The 16,617-nt window shown below is 40.6% G+C and overlaps 1 protein-coding gene across 1 annotated transcript in view; it reads left to right on the top strand.

The window, feature by feature from the left end:
• The window catches only part of KAT14 (lysine acetyltransferase 14), a 70,221-nt gene that overhangs the window by 17,845 nt on the left and 35,759 nt on the right, over positions 1-16,617 (top strand). The window contains exon 3 of the mRNA XM_004376442.3: positions 10,910-11,031. Within this exon, the coding sequence (XP_004376499.1) occupies positions 10,910-11,031 (122 nt within the window). The remainder of the gene's footprint in view (positions 1-10,909; positions 11,032-16,617) is intronic.

Raw genomic sequence — 16,617 nt, 5'->3', positions numbered from 1 at the left:
TTTTCTTCTTATTCTCTTGTGCTGAATTTACTTTTATTTGTGGATTTTTTTTTTATTTCTCTTGTTTTTGTAGGTTTTGTTTTTGCTGAGACTTCTTTTTTCCTTTTTATTTTTATGAGTATGTTTGTTAACTTTCTTTGTGGTTACCATGAAATTTACCCTTATCTTTCTAAGTTTGAAGCAGTCTATTATTACCTGATATTGCCTTGCCTTCCTCTCCATTGGAAGTTTCTATATCTACACCGTTTATTCTCTCTTCCGTTGTCCTGATGTTGTTGTCATTTACAGATTAACTCTTCTGATTCCCTGCTGTATTTCTTTTGGTTTTGGGTAGTCCTCGAGAGTTCATTTCCTTGATTGGTATCTGGCTTGTACGTTCCTGCGTCCTAGATTCAGCCTGTGATCTGAAGTTGTTTGTTCTCAGATTGAAGAACTCCCTTTAATAATTCTTGTAAGTTTGGTTTGGTTTTTACATAGTTCCTTAATTTCAGTTTATCTGGAAATGTCCTAATTTCAACATCATATTTGAATGAGAGTTTTACAGGGTATATTATTCTTGGCTGGCAATCTTTTTCTTTCAAGGTTTCATATATGTTATCTCATTGCCTTCTTGCCTGCATGGTTTCTGCTGAATTATCTGAGCTTAGTCTTATTGTTTCTCCTCTGTATGTGACATTCTTGTTTTTCATGAACTGCTCTCAGGATTCTTTGCTTGTCTTTGGTTTTGGCGAGTGTGATTATGATATGCCTTGGGTATTTTCTTTTGGGGTCTGTCCTATATGGGGTTCGTTGAGCTTCTTGGAAGGCCAGCTTTTCATCTTCCATGATATTAGGGAAGTTTTCTGTCAGCAGTTCTTCAGTGATCCTCTCTGTGTTTTCTCTTTTCTCCCGCTGTTCTGGAACTCCGATCACTCGCAGAGTTTTGCTTTTGATTGTATCCCACATAACTCTTAGGGTCTCTTCATTTTTGTTTGTTCTTTTTTCTGAATTTTCCTTAAACAATGTTGTATCCAAGTGTTTGTCTTAAATTGCGCTGATCCTGTCTTCCAGCGTTTCAGATCTGCTCCTCAGCCCTTCTATGACACTATCCATTTCTGAAATCTTGTTGTTTATCTTTTGGATTTTTAATTGTTGTTTTTGTATAATTTCTAGTTGTGAATTTATTTTGGCATTTTGTTCCTGCATTATTTTCTTGAATTCTTCCATTTTTTGTCTAAATTTTCCATGAATTTGTCTGCCTTTTCCATGAATTTCTCTATTTTTTTCCTCATTTTTGTCTGCATTTTGCTTTAACTCTTGGGTAATTCTGAGTATTAGAGATTTGAATTCCCTATCAGGTAGTTCTACTGCCTTTTCTTCTCCTGGAAAGTTATCTGGTGTTTTATTTTGGATACCTACTGGAACCATCCTGTCCTGTTTTTGTAAATGTTTTGATATTGTCTGTTGTCTTCAGGGCATTCAATAGTTATTTTTCTTGCTTATTGATTGTAGATTTGTTTGTTTCATCCTTTTTTATTTGGCTGTGTCTGAGCAGGCGGGCTGTGTGTTCTTTTTGTTCTCTCATCTGTGGGCATGATTCTTTTTGCCTCCTTCTCTGGTTGGCAGGGTCAGTCTCAGATATGGTACAGCAGGGCAGGTCTAGCTGAAGAGGAGTTGCTGGGATGGGTTGTTTGTAGCACTTACTACAGCCACCAGGGCGGGTCAGTAATCACTGCAGGTCAGGTTCTGGTAGGCCGTGCCTGTGCTGCTTGGTGGCGTGATGTTAAGCTCACGGTGCAGGTAGGCAGGATGTAGTGGGGAGATGGTTATGGGTGGAGCTAAGATGGATATGGGAGAGAGGCGAGAGGAACAGAAGCCAAAAACATACAAACAAACAAAAAAGAGTGTTAGGGAGCTTGCCATTGGAGTGGAGAGATTAGAGACTACGAAATAGAGAAAAACAAAAAGGAGAAGAAAAAGAAAAGAATGAATAAATAAAAATTAGAAACGGAAAAGAACAGCAAAGCTCCCAGTGATCCCACCGGTGCAGCTATGAGATCTGGGGAAGTTGTTCTCAGGTGTTGCAGTACAGCCTGGCTAGAAGGCGTAGAGGTTTTCAGTGCCAGGTATTCAGGGAACAGGAAGAGAAGGAAGTTATAGAGAGACGAGAAAGTGAGTAATGAAGAAAGACAGAAGGGGAAGAAGAGGGAAAAGAAAACAAAACAAAACAAAAAAGGAACAAGAAAAGCCCCCCCAAAAAACAGGAAAAACAAACACAAATCAAGAAATACCTCAGGGATCCCTCTGCAAATCTGTGCAAGCCGAGGGTGTAGATCCCAAGCCACACAGCACCGCCCGGCCTGAATGGGCCCCCAACTCAAGAAAAGGAAAAGAAAACAAACAAACAAACAAAAGCCCCGGGATCCCACCAGCATGGCAGCCCAGACTGGCAGGTAGCTCCACCCTCGAATGGAGCTGCAGAGCCCCTCCGGAAGAAGTAAAGATGGTGCATGGAGCCAGGTATTTGAGCAAAAGGAGGGGGAGGTGGTGAGAAGTAAGGAAGAAATCAAAAGAACCAGAAAAAAGCAACACCAGCAGCTGACAAATGGCACTCAGGGAGCCAGCCAGTGCGGGCGGGTGGAATCCAAGCAGCTGGTGCTTCTTGGACAAGAGACTGTGTCCGCCGGAAGCAGAGGAGGCCAAGTGGGGTGAAGAACGGTCGGGGGTGGGAAAGCGTATATCGAAATTACTTATTGTTTTTTCTCCTGCTGGAAGCTCCATGAAGCTGCTGTCTCGTACACCCTGTTTGCTGGTCTCTGATAGGAGTCCAAGATGGCAGAACCGCACTATATTAGCTGATAGGGGACCTCTGCGTGAATCTCTCCTCGCTTTCTATCAGTTTTCTCACTCCATTTGGTCCTTGGCTGAGTTCTTTATCTCTTCATTTGTTGTTTTAGGGTCTCAGGATTGCTGTTTTTTCTGTTTGGCTTAGTTTTTCAGGTCTTTGCTGTGGAGGGATGGCATGGTGCTTCTGTTTAGAACGCCATTTTGCCGGAAGTCTCGCAATATCTCTTTTTTTAGATCCTCATTTTGTTCTTGCATTATTTTCCTTGTTTTTTTAGCTCTTTGTTTTTTATCTTAGTTCTTTAATTGTGTTTAATGTTGTATCTTATTCTTCAATTTTTTTCATTATTTGATCATCTTTAGTTATGTTTTCACTCCGTGATGTTCATTTGAATGGGTCGTTGTTCCTCTGTTCTTTGTATGTCTTGTGATTTTTTGTTGGGGCATTGGAATTTTTGAGGGTATTAACCTTCTCGGTTCTCCCCAGTATTTGCTGGCTTTTCCCGCAAAAAACTCTTAGGTATGCGGCAACTTCAGCCTTTGCTTGCCATTTCCTTTCCCTCTCTGTGATAGCTCCTTCTCCTTTACTGGTTTAATTAGGATTCCAAAGTTCCAGATCTCAGTTTTGAACTTTCAAGCTCTCCCAAACACACCAGAAAACACACTGATCAATCCATCCACCAACCAGCACCGTCACTCAGGCAAGTTATTGTGTACTAATCAAAGTGTCCCCCTGCAGGCATAGTCCTCTTTCTTGTTATTACTCCTTTCCCTTATCTGTTTCTGCAACCACGGTTTCAGGCAGACCCCACACCTAGTGAGCCTTTTTTGGGCTGGCTGTTGCCCTCTGCTTTTGTCGGAGGCTTCCTTCCCTGCTCTGTGGAGGCTGCTTCTATCTGAGTTGACTTTCAGGGGAAGCACAGACAGACTTCTCTCTGTTTCTGAAGGAGGATGGCTGGCACTCCACAGAAGAACCTCCAAGACATCCGTCTTGTTGGCTTCAGAGTCCCAGTGGCCCTGTGGTGGTTGTGGAGGGGGGCAGTCTCCTCTTAGGTCATACTCTTCCTGGCTTTACTCTAGGGGACCTTCTGTAGTAGTTCCTATCAGTCTATCAGTTGATAGTTACTGCTAGGGGAGGGATTGTCAGGCTCCAGATGGACTCCTATGGAGGTCTGCCTTTTTGCTATCCTAGCCCACACTGTAGTATGTTGACTGTCAGCACAGCCTCCACTCAAGATGCCTACTTCCTAGCACACGGCAGCCTTAGCAGTTGTCTTAGTTATCTAGTGCTGCCATAACAGAAATACCGCAAGTAGATGGTTTTAACAAAGAGAAGTTTATTCCCTTACAGTAAAGTAGGCTAAAAGTCCAAATTCAGGGTGTTAGCTCCAGGGGAAGGCTTTCTCTCTCTCTTGGCCTTCTCATCAATGTTCCCCCAGACTAGGAGCTTCTCGGCACAGGGACCCCGGTCCAAAGGACACGCTTTGCTCCCAGCTTGATGGTATGAGGTCCCCCTCATCTCTCTGCTCACTTCTGTCTTTTGTATCTCAAGAGACTGCGTCAGAATACAATCCAATCTTGTAGATTGAGTCTTGCCTCAGTAACAACCTCCGCCCATCTTCCCTCATTAACATCATAGAGGCAGGCTTTACAACATATAAGAAAATCACACAATACCAGGAATCATGGCCCAGCCAAACTGATACACACATTTTTGGGGGAACAGAATTCAATCCATGACAGCAGTCCTCAGTGCAAACCAGAGGGGGATGCAGACAGACCCAAGTTGATCCCCAGGGAGGTTTGTCCTGTTGGTTTCAGATTGAGCTATGGAGTGCACAGGGAGGCAGGTAGATTGCTGACTATGGGAGCAGACTCCACTGCAGTGGGCTTCTGTAGCAGTAGCAACAGCCTGGCAACCGACAGTTTCCAGCTGGGGAAGAGGGTGTTATACTCTAGTTAGATCCCCACAGTGGTGTTTCTTATTGCTATCAGTACCCCCTGTAGATTGTTAGCATTGAATGCATCCTCCACTCATGATGTCTGCTTCCTAGCACACAGCAGTCCTCAGCGCTAACCGAAAGTGGGGGCAGACTAACTCAAATGGACCCCCAAAGGATGTTTGTCCTGTTGGTTTCAGAGGCTTCACCTATGGGGTGCCCAGAGAGGTAGGTAGAGTGCTGACTGTGAGAGCAGACTCCACTGCAGGGGGCCTTCTGTAGTAATTCACTGCAGGCTTGCAGGTGACAGTGTCCTGGTGGGGGAGGGGTTGTCACACTCTGAACGGACTCCCAACCGGGGTCTGTCTTGTAATGTGTTGGCTGTAATATGTTGCCTATGGGTGTAGTCTCCCCTCAAGATGCCTCCTACCTAGTACCCAGCAGCCTGAATCAGCAGTCCTCAGTGCCAACTGGAAGGGGAGCAGGCAGACCGACACTGACTCTCTGGGAGGTCTGTCCTGTTGGTTTCAAAGGCCTGAGCTATGGAGTGCACAGGGAAGCAGATAGGGTGTTGACTGTGAGAGCAGACACCACTGCAGAGGATCTTCTGTAGCAATTCACAGTAGGCTTGCAGCAAACAGTGTCCAGGTGGAGGAGGTGCTAGCACACTCCAAACGGACCCCCGGGAAGATCTGCCTTGTTATTTTAGAGCAGAAGTTTGGGGTCCTATCTCTTTGTACAGGCAGAGGGTGTGGTGGTTAGGGAAACAGGCCACTTCCCTCGTGGCTGGGGGAGGGTCAGGGACAGTGGGAGAAGCAGTTTTCCTACTGTATGTGGCTTGTTGATTCTTTAATCGTTGCTTGTCTGCAGCTTCCTGCTGCTTTTCTCTGCTCTCTGATTCAGAGTCCCTTAAAACCAAGTGCCGTTTCCTTGTTGTATTTCTTGTATTTGTTGTATTATGGTCTTGTTACACCACCATCTTCCCAGAATTCTACATTACTCAGTTTTTATGTTCATTCATTAAATAAATATTGAGGGCCTGTAATGAACCAGATAGTCTTCTAGGCCTGGAGACTACTGTGGTGAACAAGGCAACTAAGGGCCCTGCCCTCAGGCAGCAGATATTCTAGACATTTATTTTAGAAAACAAGCAGATAAATAAACAAGATAATTACCCATAACATTATATGCTGTGAATGAGATTTTAGATTATCTTAATTTTATGCAAATCACGTGTACCTTTTGCATTTGTTGGGCACACCTTCCACCTTTGAGGCCTCCTTGAAATTTTTGTTCACAACAATGTGAAAAAAAACAGGCATAGCAGCACCTATGAAATACCTCTTCTGGAGGGAGGAGGACATGGCCTGCAAACAAATGCAGAAGGCACGGGTTATTTGCATTTTATACGGTATACCATTTTAGCCATGTATGGTGTTCCTAGTAATTGCAGTTGCTTTAGCAGCCTTAGAGTATTGTCTTAGTTATCAGTGCCTTATCCGGACATTTCCTAATGAAATCTGTTAGCATTGAATTTAGGGAGTCTTTTCTACTTGCCTGAAAATATAGAGTAGAAAATGAAGGGAAATTTGTATTGAGGGTATTAAAAAAAAAAAAAAAAAAAACTAACCCATTGCTGTCTCCAGGATATTATAATTGAGGTATTTTTATTAAAATGTACATGGAATACTGTGTGTGGGCAAGGTCAGATTGATATTAATAGATTATTCTGATGTATGCGTATCCCTGGGTGGTACAAATGGTTAACGTGCTTGGTTGCTAACCGAAAGGGTGGTTCAAGTCCACCCAGTGGTTCCTCAGAAGAAAGGCCTGGCAGTCTGCTTCTTAAAAATCACCTGTTGAAAACTATATGGAACACAATTCCATTCTGACACATGGGATCACCATGAGTTGGAATCAACTTGTCAACAGCTGGATTTTAGGCACGTAGGCAGATTTGAGTTTTGCCTGCAAGTAGCTTCTCATAAAAGCTGTGAAATGAAAGAACAACTATTTATAATTTGTTATTTTCAAGAATGTGAGCTTTCTGTGGAGGTTCTTTTTAAATGAAAAACTGACTTGATTATATAGCTCAGAATATAGAATATTGGCTCAATTTGCATTTAATTTGAATTCATTTGCATTCAGTTTAATTAGAGTAGCATCAGTTGAAAATTACTTTTTCTCTTCCAAAAGACATACTGGTAGTGAGTAATACCATGGTGTGATGAAGTTTATGTGGTATCTTAGATCAGACATATCTGGTTCTCAGTAAACTACTGACCAGTGTTCCTGATTGCATCTAAAACAAAGCCTCATTGAAGACTTGAAAGAGAATCAGTTGGTTTTGAATAGACTCCACTGACCTCTTCAAATACTTAGTACATTGGAATCTGGGCTGTCTCTTTTGTTTTTTGTTTTTTTTAATTGTACTTCAGGTGAAGGCTTACAGTACAAATAGTTTCTCATGAAACAGTGGTACACATACTGTTTTATGACATTGATTAACAACCCCACAACATGTCAACCCTCTAACTTCTCAACCTTTTTTTTTTTTTTGGTGAAAATATACATAGCCAAAGGTACACCATTTCAAAAGTTTCTTCATGCACAGTTCAGTGACATTGACTGCACTCTTCCAATTGTGCTGTTATTCTCACTTAAGATGAAGGCTTACAGAACAAAATAGTTTCTCATTTAACAGTTACTACAAATGTTGCCCTATGACAATGGTTAACAATCTCACAACAACAATATCCTTACCCAGCCTTGGGTTCCCTATCACCAGCTTCCTTGTCCCCTTCTGCCTTCTGGCCCTTGTCACTGGACTCCTGTACCTCGTTAGTCTCATTTGGTTTTACGGGGCTGTCCACTCCCAGGCTGGACGGTGAACCTCGGAGATAACTTCACCACTGAGCTAAAAGGGTGTCTGGGGGCCATACTCTCGAGGTTTCTCCAGTCTCCTTTAGGCCAGTAAATCCGGTCCTTTTTTTGTGAGTTAGAATTATGTTCTACATCCTTCTCCAGCTCTGTCCAGAACCCTCTGTTGTGATCCTGGTCAGAGCAGTCAGTGGTGGTAGCCAGGCACCATCTAGCTGTACTGGACTCAGTCTGGTGGAGGCCTTGGTAGCTGTGGACAGTTAGTCCTTTGGACTAATCTTTTCCTTATATCCTGTTCTCTTCATTCTCCCTTGCTCCCTAAAGGATGAGACCAGTGGAGTATCTTAGATGGCCGCTCACAGGCTTTTAAGACCCCAGACACTACTCACCAAGGTAGAATGCAGAGCATTGTCTTTATAAGCTGTGTCATGCCAGTTGAGCTAGATGTTCCCCGAGACCATGGTCCCCACATGGGCTGTCTCTTTTTAAATCATACACTTGGTATTTGTTGGTTTATCAAAGTAGTAAGTAGAAATGCTTGTAATAGAAACAGTGATACAAATAGAGGTGTGGCCTCTTGAATGAATGGCCTCTTCCTTTCCTGCCTCGTTTTGTGTCCTCTCTTCCCTGTTGGTGACTTGGTGAACAACAGTTTGCTCCATAAGGGAAACTTTACCAAAAGTTTGGGAAGGATAAACCAAAAAAAACCCCAAACCCGTTGCCATTGAGTCGATTCTGGCTCATGACAACCCCATGTGTTACAGAATAGAACTGCTCCATAGGGTTTTCTTGGCTGTAATCTTTATGAGAGGTCCCTGGGTGGTGCAAACAGTTAAGCACTTGACTCCTAGTCAAAAGGTTGGGGGTTTGAACTCACCCAGAGGCGCCTCGGAAGACAGACCTGGTGATCTGCTCTTGAAAGGTCTGCTCCAGCCAGCAGCTTCTGACTGATGGGACGGTTGTTATTAGGTGCCATCCAGTCAGTTCCGACTCATAGCAACCCCATGTATAACAGAACAAAACACTGCCACTCTCAGGGGCCCTTCTCACAGTTGTTGCTATGTATGAGCCCATTGTTGGCAACCACTGTGTCAGTCTATCTCATCGAGGGTCTTCCTCTTTTCGCTGACCCTCTGCCTTACCAAGCATGATGTCCTTCTCCAAGGACTGGTCCCTCCTGATAACATGTCCAAAGTATATGAGACGAAGTCTCACCATCCTCATTTCCAAGGGGCATTCTGACTGTTTCTTCTGAGACAGACTTGTTCATTCTTCCGGCATTCCATAGTATGTGTATTCAGTATTCTTTGCCAGCACCATAATTCAAAGGCATCAATTCTTTGGTCTTCCTTATTCATTGCCCAGCTTTCACATGCAGAAGAGATGATTGAAAATATCATAGCTTGGGTCAGGTGCATCTTAGTCCTCAAAGTGACATCTTTGCTTTCCAGCACTTTAGAGAGGTCTTTTGCAGTAGATTTGCCCAGTGCAATATGTTGTTTGATTTCTTGCCTGCTGCTTCCATGGGCATTGATTGTGGATTCAAGTACAATGAAATCCTTGGTAACTTCAATCTTTTCTCCGTATATCATGATGTTTCTTATTTGTCCAGTTGTGAGGGTTTTTGTTTTCTTTATGATGAGGTGTAATCCATACTGAAGGCTGTAGTCTTTGATCTTCGTTAGTAAGTGCTTCAAGTCCTCTTCGCTTTCAGAAAAGGTTGTGTCGTATGCATAATGCAAGTTGTTAATGAGTCTCCAGTCCTGATGCCACGTTCTTCTTCATATAGTCCAGCTTCTCAGGTTATTTGCTCAGCATACAGATTGAATAAGTATAGTGAAAGGATACAACGCTGATGCACACCTTTCCTGATTTTAAACCATACAATATCTCCTTGTTCTGTTGAACGATTGCCTCTTGGTCTATGTACAGGTTCCACATGAGCACAATTAAGTGTTCTGGAATTCCCATTCTTTGCATTGTTATCCATAATTTGTTATGATCCACAAAGTCAAATGCTTTTGCATAGTCAGTAAAGTACAGGTAAACATCTTTCTAGTATTCTCTGCTTTCAGCCCAGATCTGTTTGACATCAGCAGGGATACTCCTTGTTCCACGTCCTCTTCTGAATCTAGCTTGAATTTCTGGCAGTTCCCGTCCATGTACTGCTGCAGTCATTTTTGAATTATCTTCAGCAAAATTTTACTTATGTGTGATATTAATGATACTGTTCGATGATTTCCACATTCTGTTGGGTCACCCTTCTTTGGAATGGGCACAAATATGTATCTCTCCTACCCTTCATTAAATATTTTGGAAATCACCCCTGCATATATATTTTTCTAAGCTCTTTTGGGCAGAAACCAAAGACTCAGAATTTCAGAGCTGAAAATAATGTTAGAAACCATCTCCTCAGTGACGCAGCCACTTTTAGCTGTAGAAACCTTTCTTCAATAATATTGGGTTAGACGAGGGGAAGGACACTGCAAGACCTGGCCATCAGCCTCCCCACCGCCGCCAAGGGCCACATGACACCCTGAACTGAGATTGAAAAGCCCTAATCTAGGCGCACCTTGCTATTTTATAGATGAGGAATTCTTGGCCTCAAATACTTTGTTTTCCGAAATGTAAATAACACATGCTCATTGTAAAAAACTTTAGTAAGACAGAAAAGTGCAAAGAAGGAAGTAAAAAGCACTTGAAATCCCACTATCAAGAAATAATCACTTTTAAATTTTTTGATGACTGTCTTTTCAGACATCTCTTCACATATATGTGTATATAGATATTTAATATATAGAACTTCATATAAATGGACAAAACCATACAGGCTGTTCAAAACTATATTTTAAACCTAATAAAAATGAGCCTGTAGTGAACCCTTCATTTAGCTCAAGATTGTGTAGGGTAGGGATGCTTAGGATAGTGGCTGTTTACCAGCTGGTTCAGAGGTAACTCTCTTGAACAGTCAATCATACATTGGCCTGCGTAAGTAACACAGAAGGAACAATTGCACATAATTAAGTGAATTAGTGGCATTCATCTAATGAAAGGTGTGTTTGTTCAATAAATAGTGCTTAATCACTAAATGTTTAATAATTTAGTTTAAGTGAAATTCTATACCGAGAGTATTCCAGGATATTATCATTCCCTTACTTCCCACCCCCATCATTCCTGCTCAGAATATAAAACAGAACAGACTTTTCCCCCTGAAGATTGGCATCCCTAATCACTGTGTTCCCAGCCCTTGTTTTGTTGTGTTTCAGGTTGTCATGTTGGCAATGTACAACTTGTCTCTGGAAGGAAGCGGACGCCAAGGTTACTTCAGATGGAAAGAAGATATCTGTGCTTTTATTGAGAAACATTGGACCTTTTTACTAGGGAATAGGTAATGTGATTTTTTAAAATCTTATGCTTGACAAAAGATGTAAAGAATGAAGTATATGAAATTTGAGACAGCTTAAGGTAGCCACTTTAGAGAATTATAGTATTAACTTGTGCCATTATGAAGAATTTTTGAATTCCAAAAAAAATGTTTTTTTAATTAAATTTTTTTCATGAAAAATCAAAGTAGAACTACTAGGTGAACAGTTGGTGCCTCAGAAGACAGGACTGGTGATCTGCTTCTAAAAGGTCACAGCCTTGAAAACCTTGTGGAGCAGTTCTGCCCTGCACACATGGTGTTGCCTGAATCAGAATCAACTCCATGGCAGCAAAAACAACTTTTGAAATAGAAACTGTTTTATAGTTTTTGGTATTAGTCACAGTGCTTAGCAAAGCCTAGGCATATCAGTATGCATTTGGTTTATTCATTAATTACTTTTCATAATAGTGCTTTCATTTTGCTGTTGAGCTGTCCTCCACTGTGGCTGCATTGGCTCGTTAGACTTAAGGATACCAAGTGTGCAGACATTGACATTGTATGTTTTTGTTGTTATTTTATATTTTTATTGTGTTTTAAGTGAAAGTTTACAGTTCAAGTTAGTTTCCTATACAAAAATTTATATAAACATTGTTATGTGACCCTAGTTGCTCTCTATATATTGTGACAGCACACTCCTTTCCACCCCAGATTTCCCGTGTCCATTCAGCTCGCTCCTGTCCCTTTTTGCCTTCTCATCTCACTTCCGGACAGGAGCTGCGGATTTAGTCTCTTGTATCTACTTGAGCTAAGAAGCACACCCTTCATAAGTATCATTTTTATGTCTTATAGTCTAATCTTTGTCTGAAGAGTTGGCTTTGGGAATGATTTCAGTTCTGGGTTAACAGAGAGTCCAGGGATCATGTCTTCTGGGGTTCCTTTAGTCTCAGTGAGACCATTAAGTCTGGTCTTTTTACTAGGAGACCATATGTTTTAATGAAAGCTCTGTATGGGTGTAACAAGATTTTTATTGGTATTAGGGAATAGTGAGTTGGCGAATTTTGTTTAGATTCTGATGATTAGGTACCATCTGAAGTACTGTGTGAGATTCATAAATCTTACACAATCGGGTCAGTGTAGACATGACGAAGGCTCTGTCTGTGTAAGAGCAGGGTGTTTGGACCTGTCCTCAGACTGAGCTTGTTTCCTTGGGGAGTGAGAAATCACAGCTCTGCTGATGTGACAGGGAGGTCGAAAGAAGTGTGGATGACCTTTGGACGGCTCGATCTGAGGAAGACAGTAGATGCAGTACATTTTTACAAAAGGGCTATTTTAGTTCTTGAGTTATGTAGTGGCGCTAAGAAAGGAATTGACAGTACAATTGGTTCTTTTTCATAAAGAGAAGAATCTGTTGTCTTAGTTTAATGATGTAGAACTATTTATGGAACTTAATATACTCTATAAAGGAGAAGAAAAGGAAAAAACTGGTAAAATTAGATGTTGGAATGTGTTCATGATCTCTGAGTGCTGTTCTGTCTTGGAGATTATCTTCTGGAAGAAACTGGATTTAAATTACCTGTTTTTAAGGATATTGCCAGATTTTAACAGCAGTTTAGTTGTTCCATTTGTTCATTTCTAGGGTGTGTTCTGAGAGGACTCAGATGAGACTTTTTTTTAATACTTCTGAAAGGTGTTGATTACTTTCTAGTTTTTGTATAGTTTAAGCATTAAACTATTGGTTTTTGGCCATAGTGATATATCACCTGAATTGTCAATTAATGTTATTTAAACAACTCACTTTCATTTTTAAGTACATGTATTTTTAAAAGAAACTTCACACCACCATGGTAAGTAGAAAATCCATGTCATTTGCCATAAATAGAATGTAACTGTAAAAATAAAGCACTAAAAATAAATGCTATTAAATTGTAGCTGGATCCTATGGCCTGTCAAAGGCAAGCAAGCTGAGATGTCCAAGCAATAAACTGCCTCTTTGATCTAACCAGAGGAATGAGAAAGAATTAAAAATCACTCTGTGATTCCTTGCCACTCGATGTCCTGCTGACAACTATCTCAGTGCTGCTATCCTTCACTTTGGAACCTCAGCTTTAAACATCAGTGATTGATAAACCCACCTGGAACCATTCCTAGAGGTGAAACACCGGGGGCGTTCAGTGAGCATATGGTCAGCATCTGTGAATGAACCAACCTGTGTACATGCCAAAGACACCTGTTGCTGTCGAGTCGATTTCAACTCATAGCGACCCCATAGGGTTTCCAAGGAGCGGCTGGTGGGTTTGAACTGCCGACCTATGGTTAACAGCCAAGCTCTTAACCACTGCACTACCAGGACTCCATCATGCCACAGAAGTGGTCTGCAAAGAGCGTTTACATTGAAGTTCAATGTTTTTCATGACTACTAATACCAGGACATACTTTAATTTCTTAACAATGATAACTGTTTCTCATTAGTCAATCTAGGGGAGAAGATACTGTGTAATGAAGTTCTAAATTTGAATATATCTTCTTTCAGATGTTTATTGATTGTTGCTTTTATGCTTTTCATGTGTTATTAAAATTTAAATGTGTAAAGGTTTATTTTTTGTTTGAGAGGAAGACTACACGATGATATTTAGAAACTGATAAGAGAAAAATAAATATAGAAAGTTAGGACTTATAAAAAGAATAAATGTATAACTTTCTTTATAGAAAAGAAGCAACATTATATAGATTATTTCCTTTGACCACAGTATACTTTCATTAGAAATAAAGTCAATTCCTAAAAATTAGCTGTAAAATTTCTGTATGTTTGGAAACTAAAAAAATAGCATGAAATAACTCTTGGCTTAAAGGGGAGATGATGAGAAAAATTACAAAATGCTAAGTACTGAATGATGAAGTCTCATCATTTCAAGAGTCATAAGTCATAGCTAAAGCAATATTTATAGGGAAGTTTATAGCTATGAGTACATTTGCCAAAAAACAAGAAAGACAATGGGTAGTAAATGCGTTTATAGCTGCTCTCCTTTTTAACCATATTAAAATGATACTTAGTTCAGTCGTTTCAAAGTGAGGGAAATTTACATAACATTAAAGGACAAGTACTGAGTTGTCCCTGAGTCAGACTTTTGTAACCCTGGGACTGCCGGTACTGAAAGCTTAATTATTTAATTGCCATTGTGTGTGTGACCATTTAATCTGCTTTAAAATCCTGGCCTTAAATTCTCCAGAAGGCATTTATCTTTTTTAAGTGTTTTATCTATTTATTTTTTTAATATTTCTTTTTTTTTTTAATTGTACTTTAGATGAAGGTTTACAAAACAAATAGTTCCTCATTAAACAGTCACTGCACATACTGTTTTATTACATTGGTTAACAACCCCACGACGTGTCAACACTCTCCTTCTTGGCCTTGGAGGGCTTTTTTTTTTTTTTTGGTGAAAATATACGTAGCCAAAGATGACCATTTCGAAAATTTCTATATGTATAATTCAGTGACATCAATTACATTCTTCCAGTTGTGCTGCGGTTCTCACTATCCTTTTCCAAATTATTCCATCACCATTATCTTCAACTCAGTGTCCCCTAGGCTTCCCATCAAAACCTTTTGAGTTGCTGTTGTCAATTTGATCTCACATAGATAACTCTTTTTTTTTTTTTGTACTTTAGATGAAGGTTTACAGAACAAATAGTTTCTCATTAAACAGTTAGTACACATGTTGCCCTATGACAATGATTAACAACCCCATGACATGTCAACACTGTCCCTTCTCAACCTTGGGTTCTCTATCACCAGCTTTCCTGTGCCCTCCTGCCTTCTAGTCCTTGCCCCTGGACTGCTGTGCCTCATTAGTCCTGTTTTGTTTTATGGGGCTGTCCAATCCCTGGCTGAACAGTGAACCTCAGGAGTGACTTCACCACTGAGCTAAAAGGGTGTCTGGGGGCCATACTCTGGGTGTTTCTCCAGTCTCTGTCAGGCCAGTAAATCTGGTCTTTTTGTGTGTGTTAGAATTTTGTTCTACATCCTTCTTCAGCTCTGTCCAGGACCCTCTCTTACGATCCCAGTCAGAGCAGTCAGTGGTGGTAGCTGGGCACCATCTAACTGTACTGGACTCAGTCTGGTGGAGGCCTTGGTAGCTGTGGTCTATTAGTCCTTTGGACTAATCTTTTCCTCGGATCTTGTTTTCTTCATTCTCCCTTGCTTCCGAAGGGATGAGACCAGTGGAGTATCTTAGATGGCTGCTCACAGGCTTTTAAGACTGCAGATGCTACTCACCAAGGTAGAATGTAGAACATTGTCTTTATAAACTGTGTTATGCCAGTTGAGCTAGATGTTCCCCGAGACCATGGTCCCCACAGCTTTCTGCCCAGCAGTTCAGTCCCTCAGGGAGTTTGGATGTGTCTATGGAGCTTCCATGTCCTTTCCTTGTACAAGTTGTGCTGGCTTCCGCAGTATTGTGTACTGTCTTACCCTTCACCAAAGTTACCACTTACATATTGTCTGTTTAGTATTTCCCCCCCACCCCTCCCATCCCTCATAACTAACAAAGATTGTTTCTTTTTGTGTGTAAACTTTTTCATGAGTTTTTACAATAGGTCTCATACAATATTTGTCCTTTTGTGATTGACTTATTTCACTCAGCATAATGTCTTCCAGTTTGATCCATGTTATGAGATGCTTCACAGACTCATCATTGTTCTTTATCATTGCATAAACTCCATTGTGTGTATGTACTATAGTTTTGTCTATCCACTCATCTGTTGATGGGCATCTAGGTTGTGGGAAGAAGGCATATTTTTGATTAGTGAAAAATAGTATGAATACTTTTTGTATTACCATATTTCATTGATTTTAAGATGCCGTTTTTCAAATTTTGACATCTCTGAAATCAGAATACATCTTACAATTGGTGTAAGTTTTTTTTCTTAGTTGTTCATAAAATAATGGTGTATCTTAAAGTCATTGGATCCTAGATTTGATGAAATGTGATAGAACACATTCATAGTTTTTTAAACTTCAAAAAGCCATATGAGACATTCATAAATATAGTGTTTGTATATGTTCTGGCAACAGATGTATTTCATTCCATACAAATAGTGTTCCGTTGTATGCCTATGCCATATTTTGCTTAACTGGTCATTAATTTTATGAACACTTAGATTATTTCCAGTTTCCCTTCATTTAAATTAGCCTTGAGGTGAATATTCTTGTGTAGACCTCCTTTTGTATTTTTGTGATTAGAAGTAAATCTGCGGGGTCAGAGGAATACATATTTTCGATACATATCATCACAGGAACCTCCAAAAAAAACCTGCCGCTAGCAATGCATGAGCACCCATTTCCCACATCCTTAGTGACACATTTTTTTTAATTGTTGTAATTAAATGGTTTACATTTCAAGTTAGTCTCCCATACAAAATTTTTATACATACATTGTTATGAGACCCTAATTGCTCACCGCATTCTGCGACAGCACACTCCTCCTTTCCGCCCCTGATTCCTCATGTCCATTCAACCAGCTCCTAACTCTCTCTGCCTTCCCATCTCACCTCTGGACAGAAGCTGCCCCTTTGGTCTCTTGTATCTACTTGACTAAGAGGCACACTCTTCAC

The sequence above is a fragment of the Trichechus manatus genome, unplaced genomic scaffold (assembly GCF_000243295.1).
Source record: "Trichechus manatus latirostris isolate Lorelei unplaced genomic scaffold, TriManLat1.0 scaffold00042, whole genome shotgun sequence".
Classification (NCBI taxonomy): domain Eukaryota; kingdom Metazoa; phylum Chordata; class Mammalia; order Sirenia; family Trichechidae; genus Trichechus; species Trichechus manatus.
The sequence above is the reverse complement of the archived record's forward strand: the minus strand, read 5'-3'. Positions and strand labels throughout refer to the sequence as shown.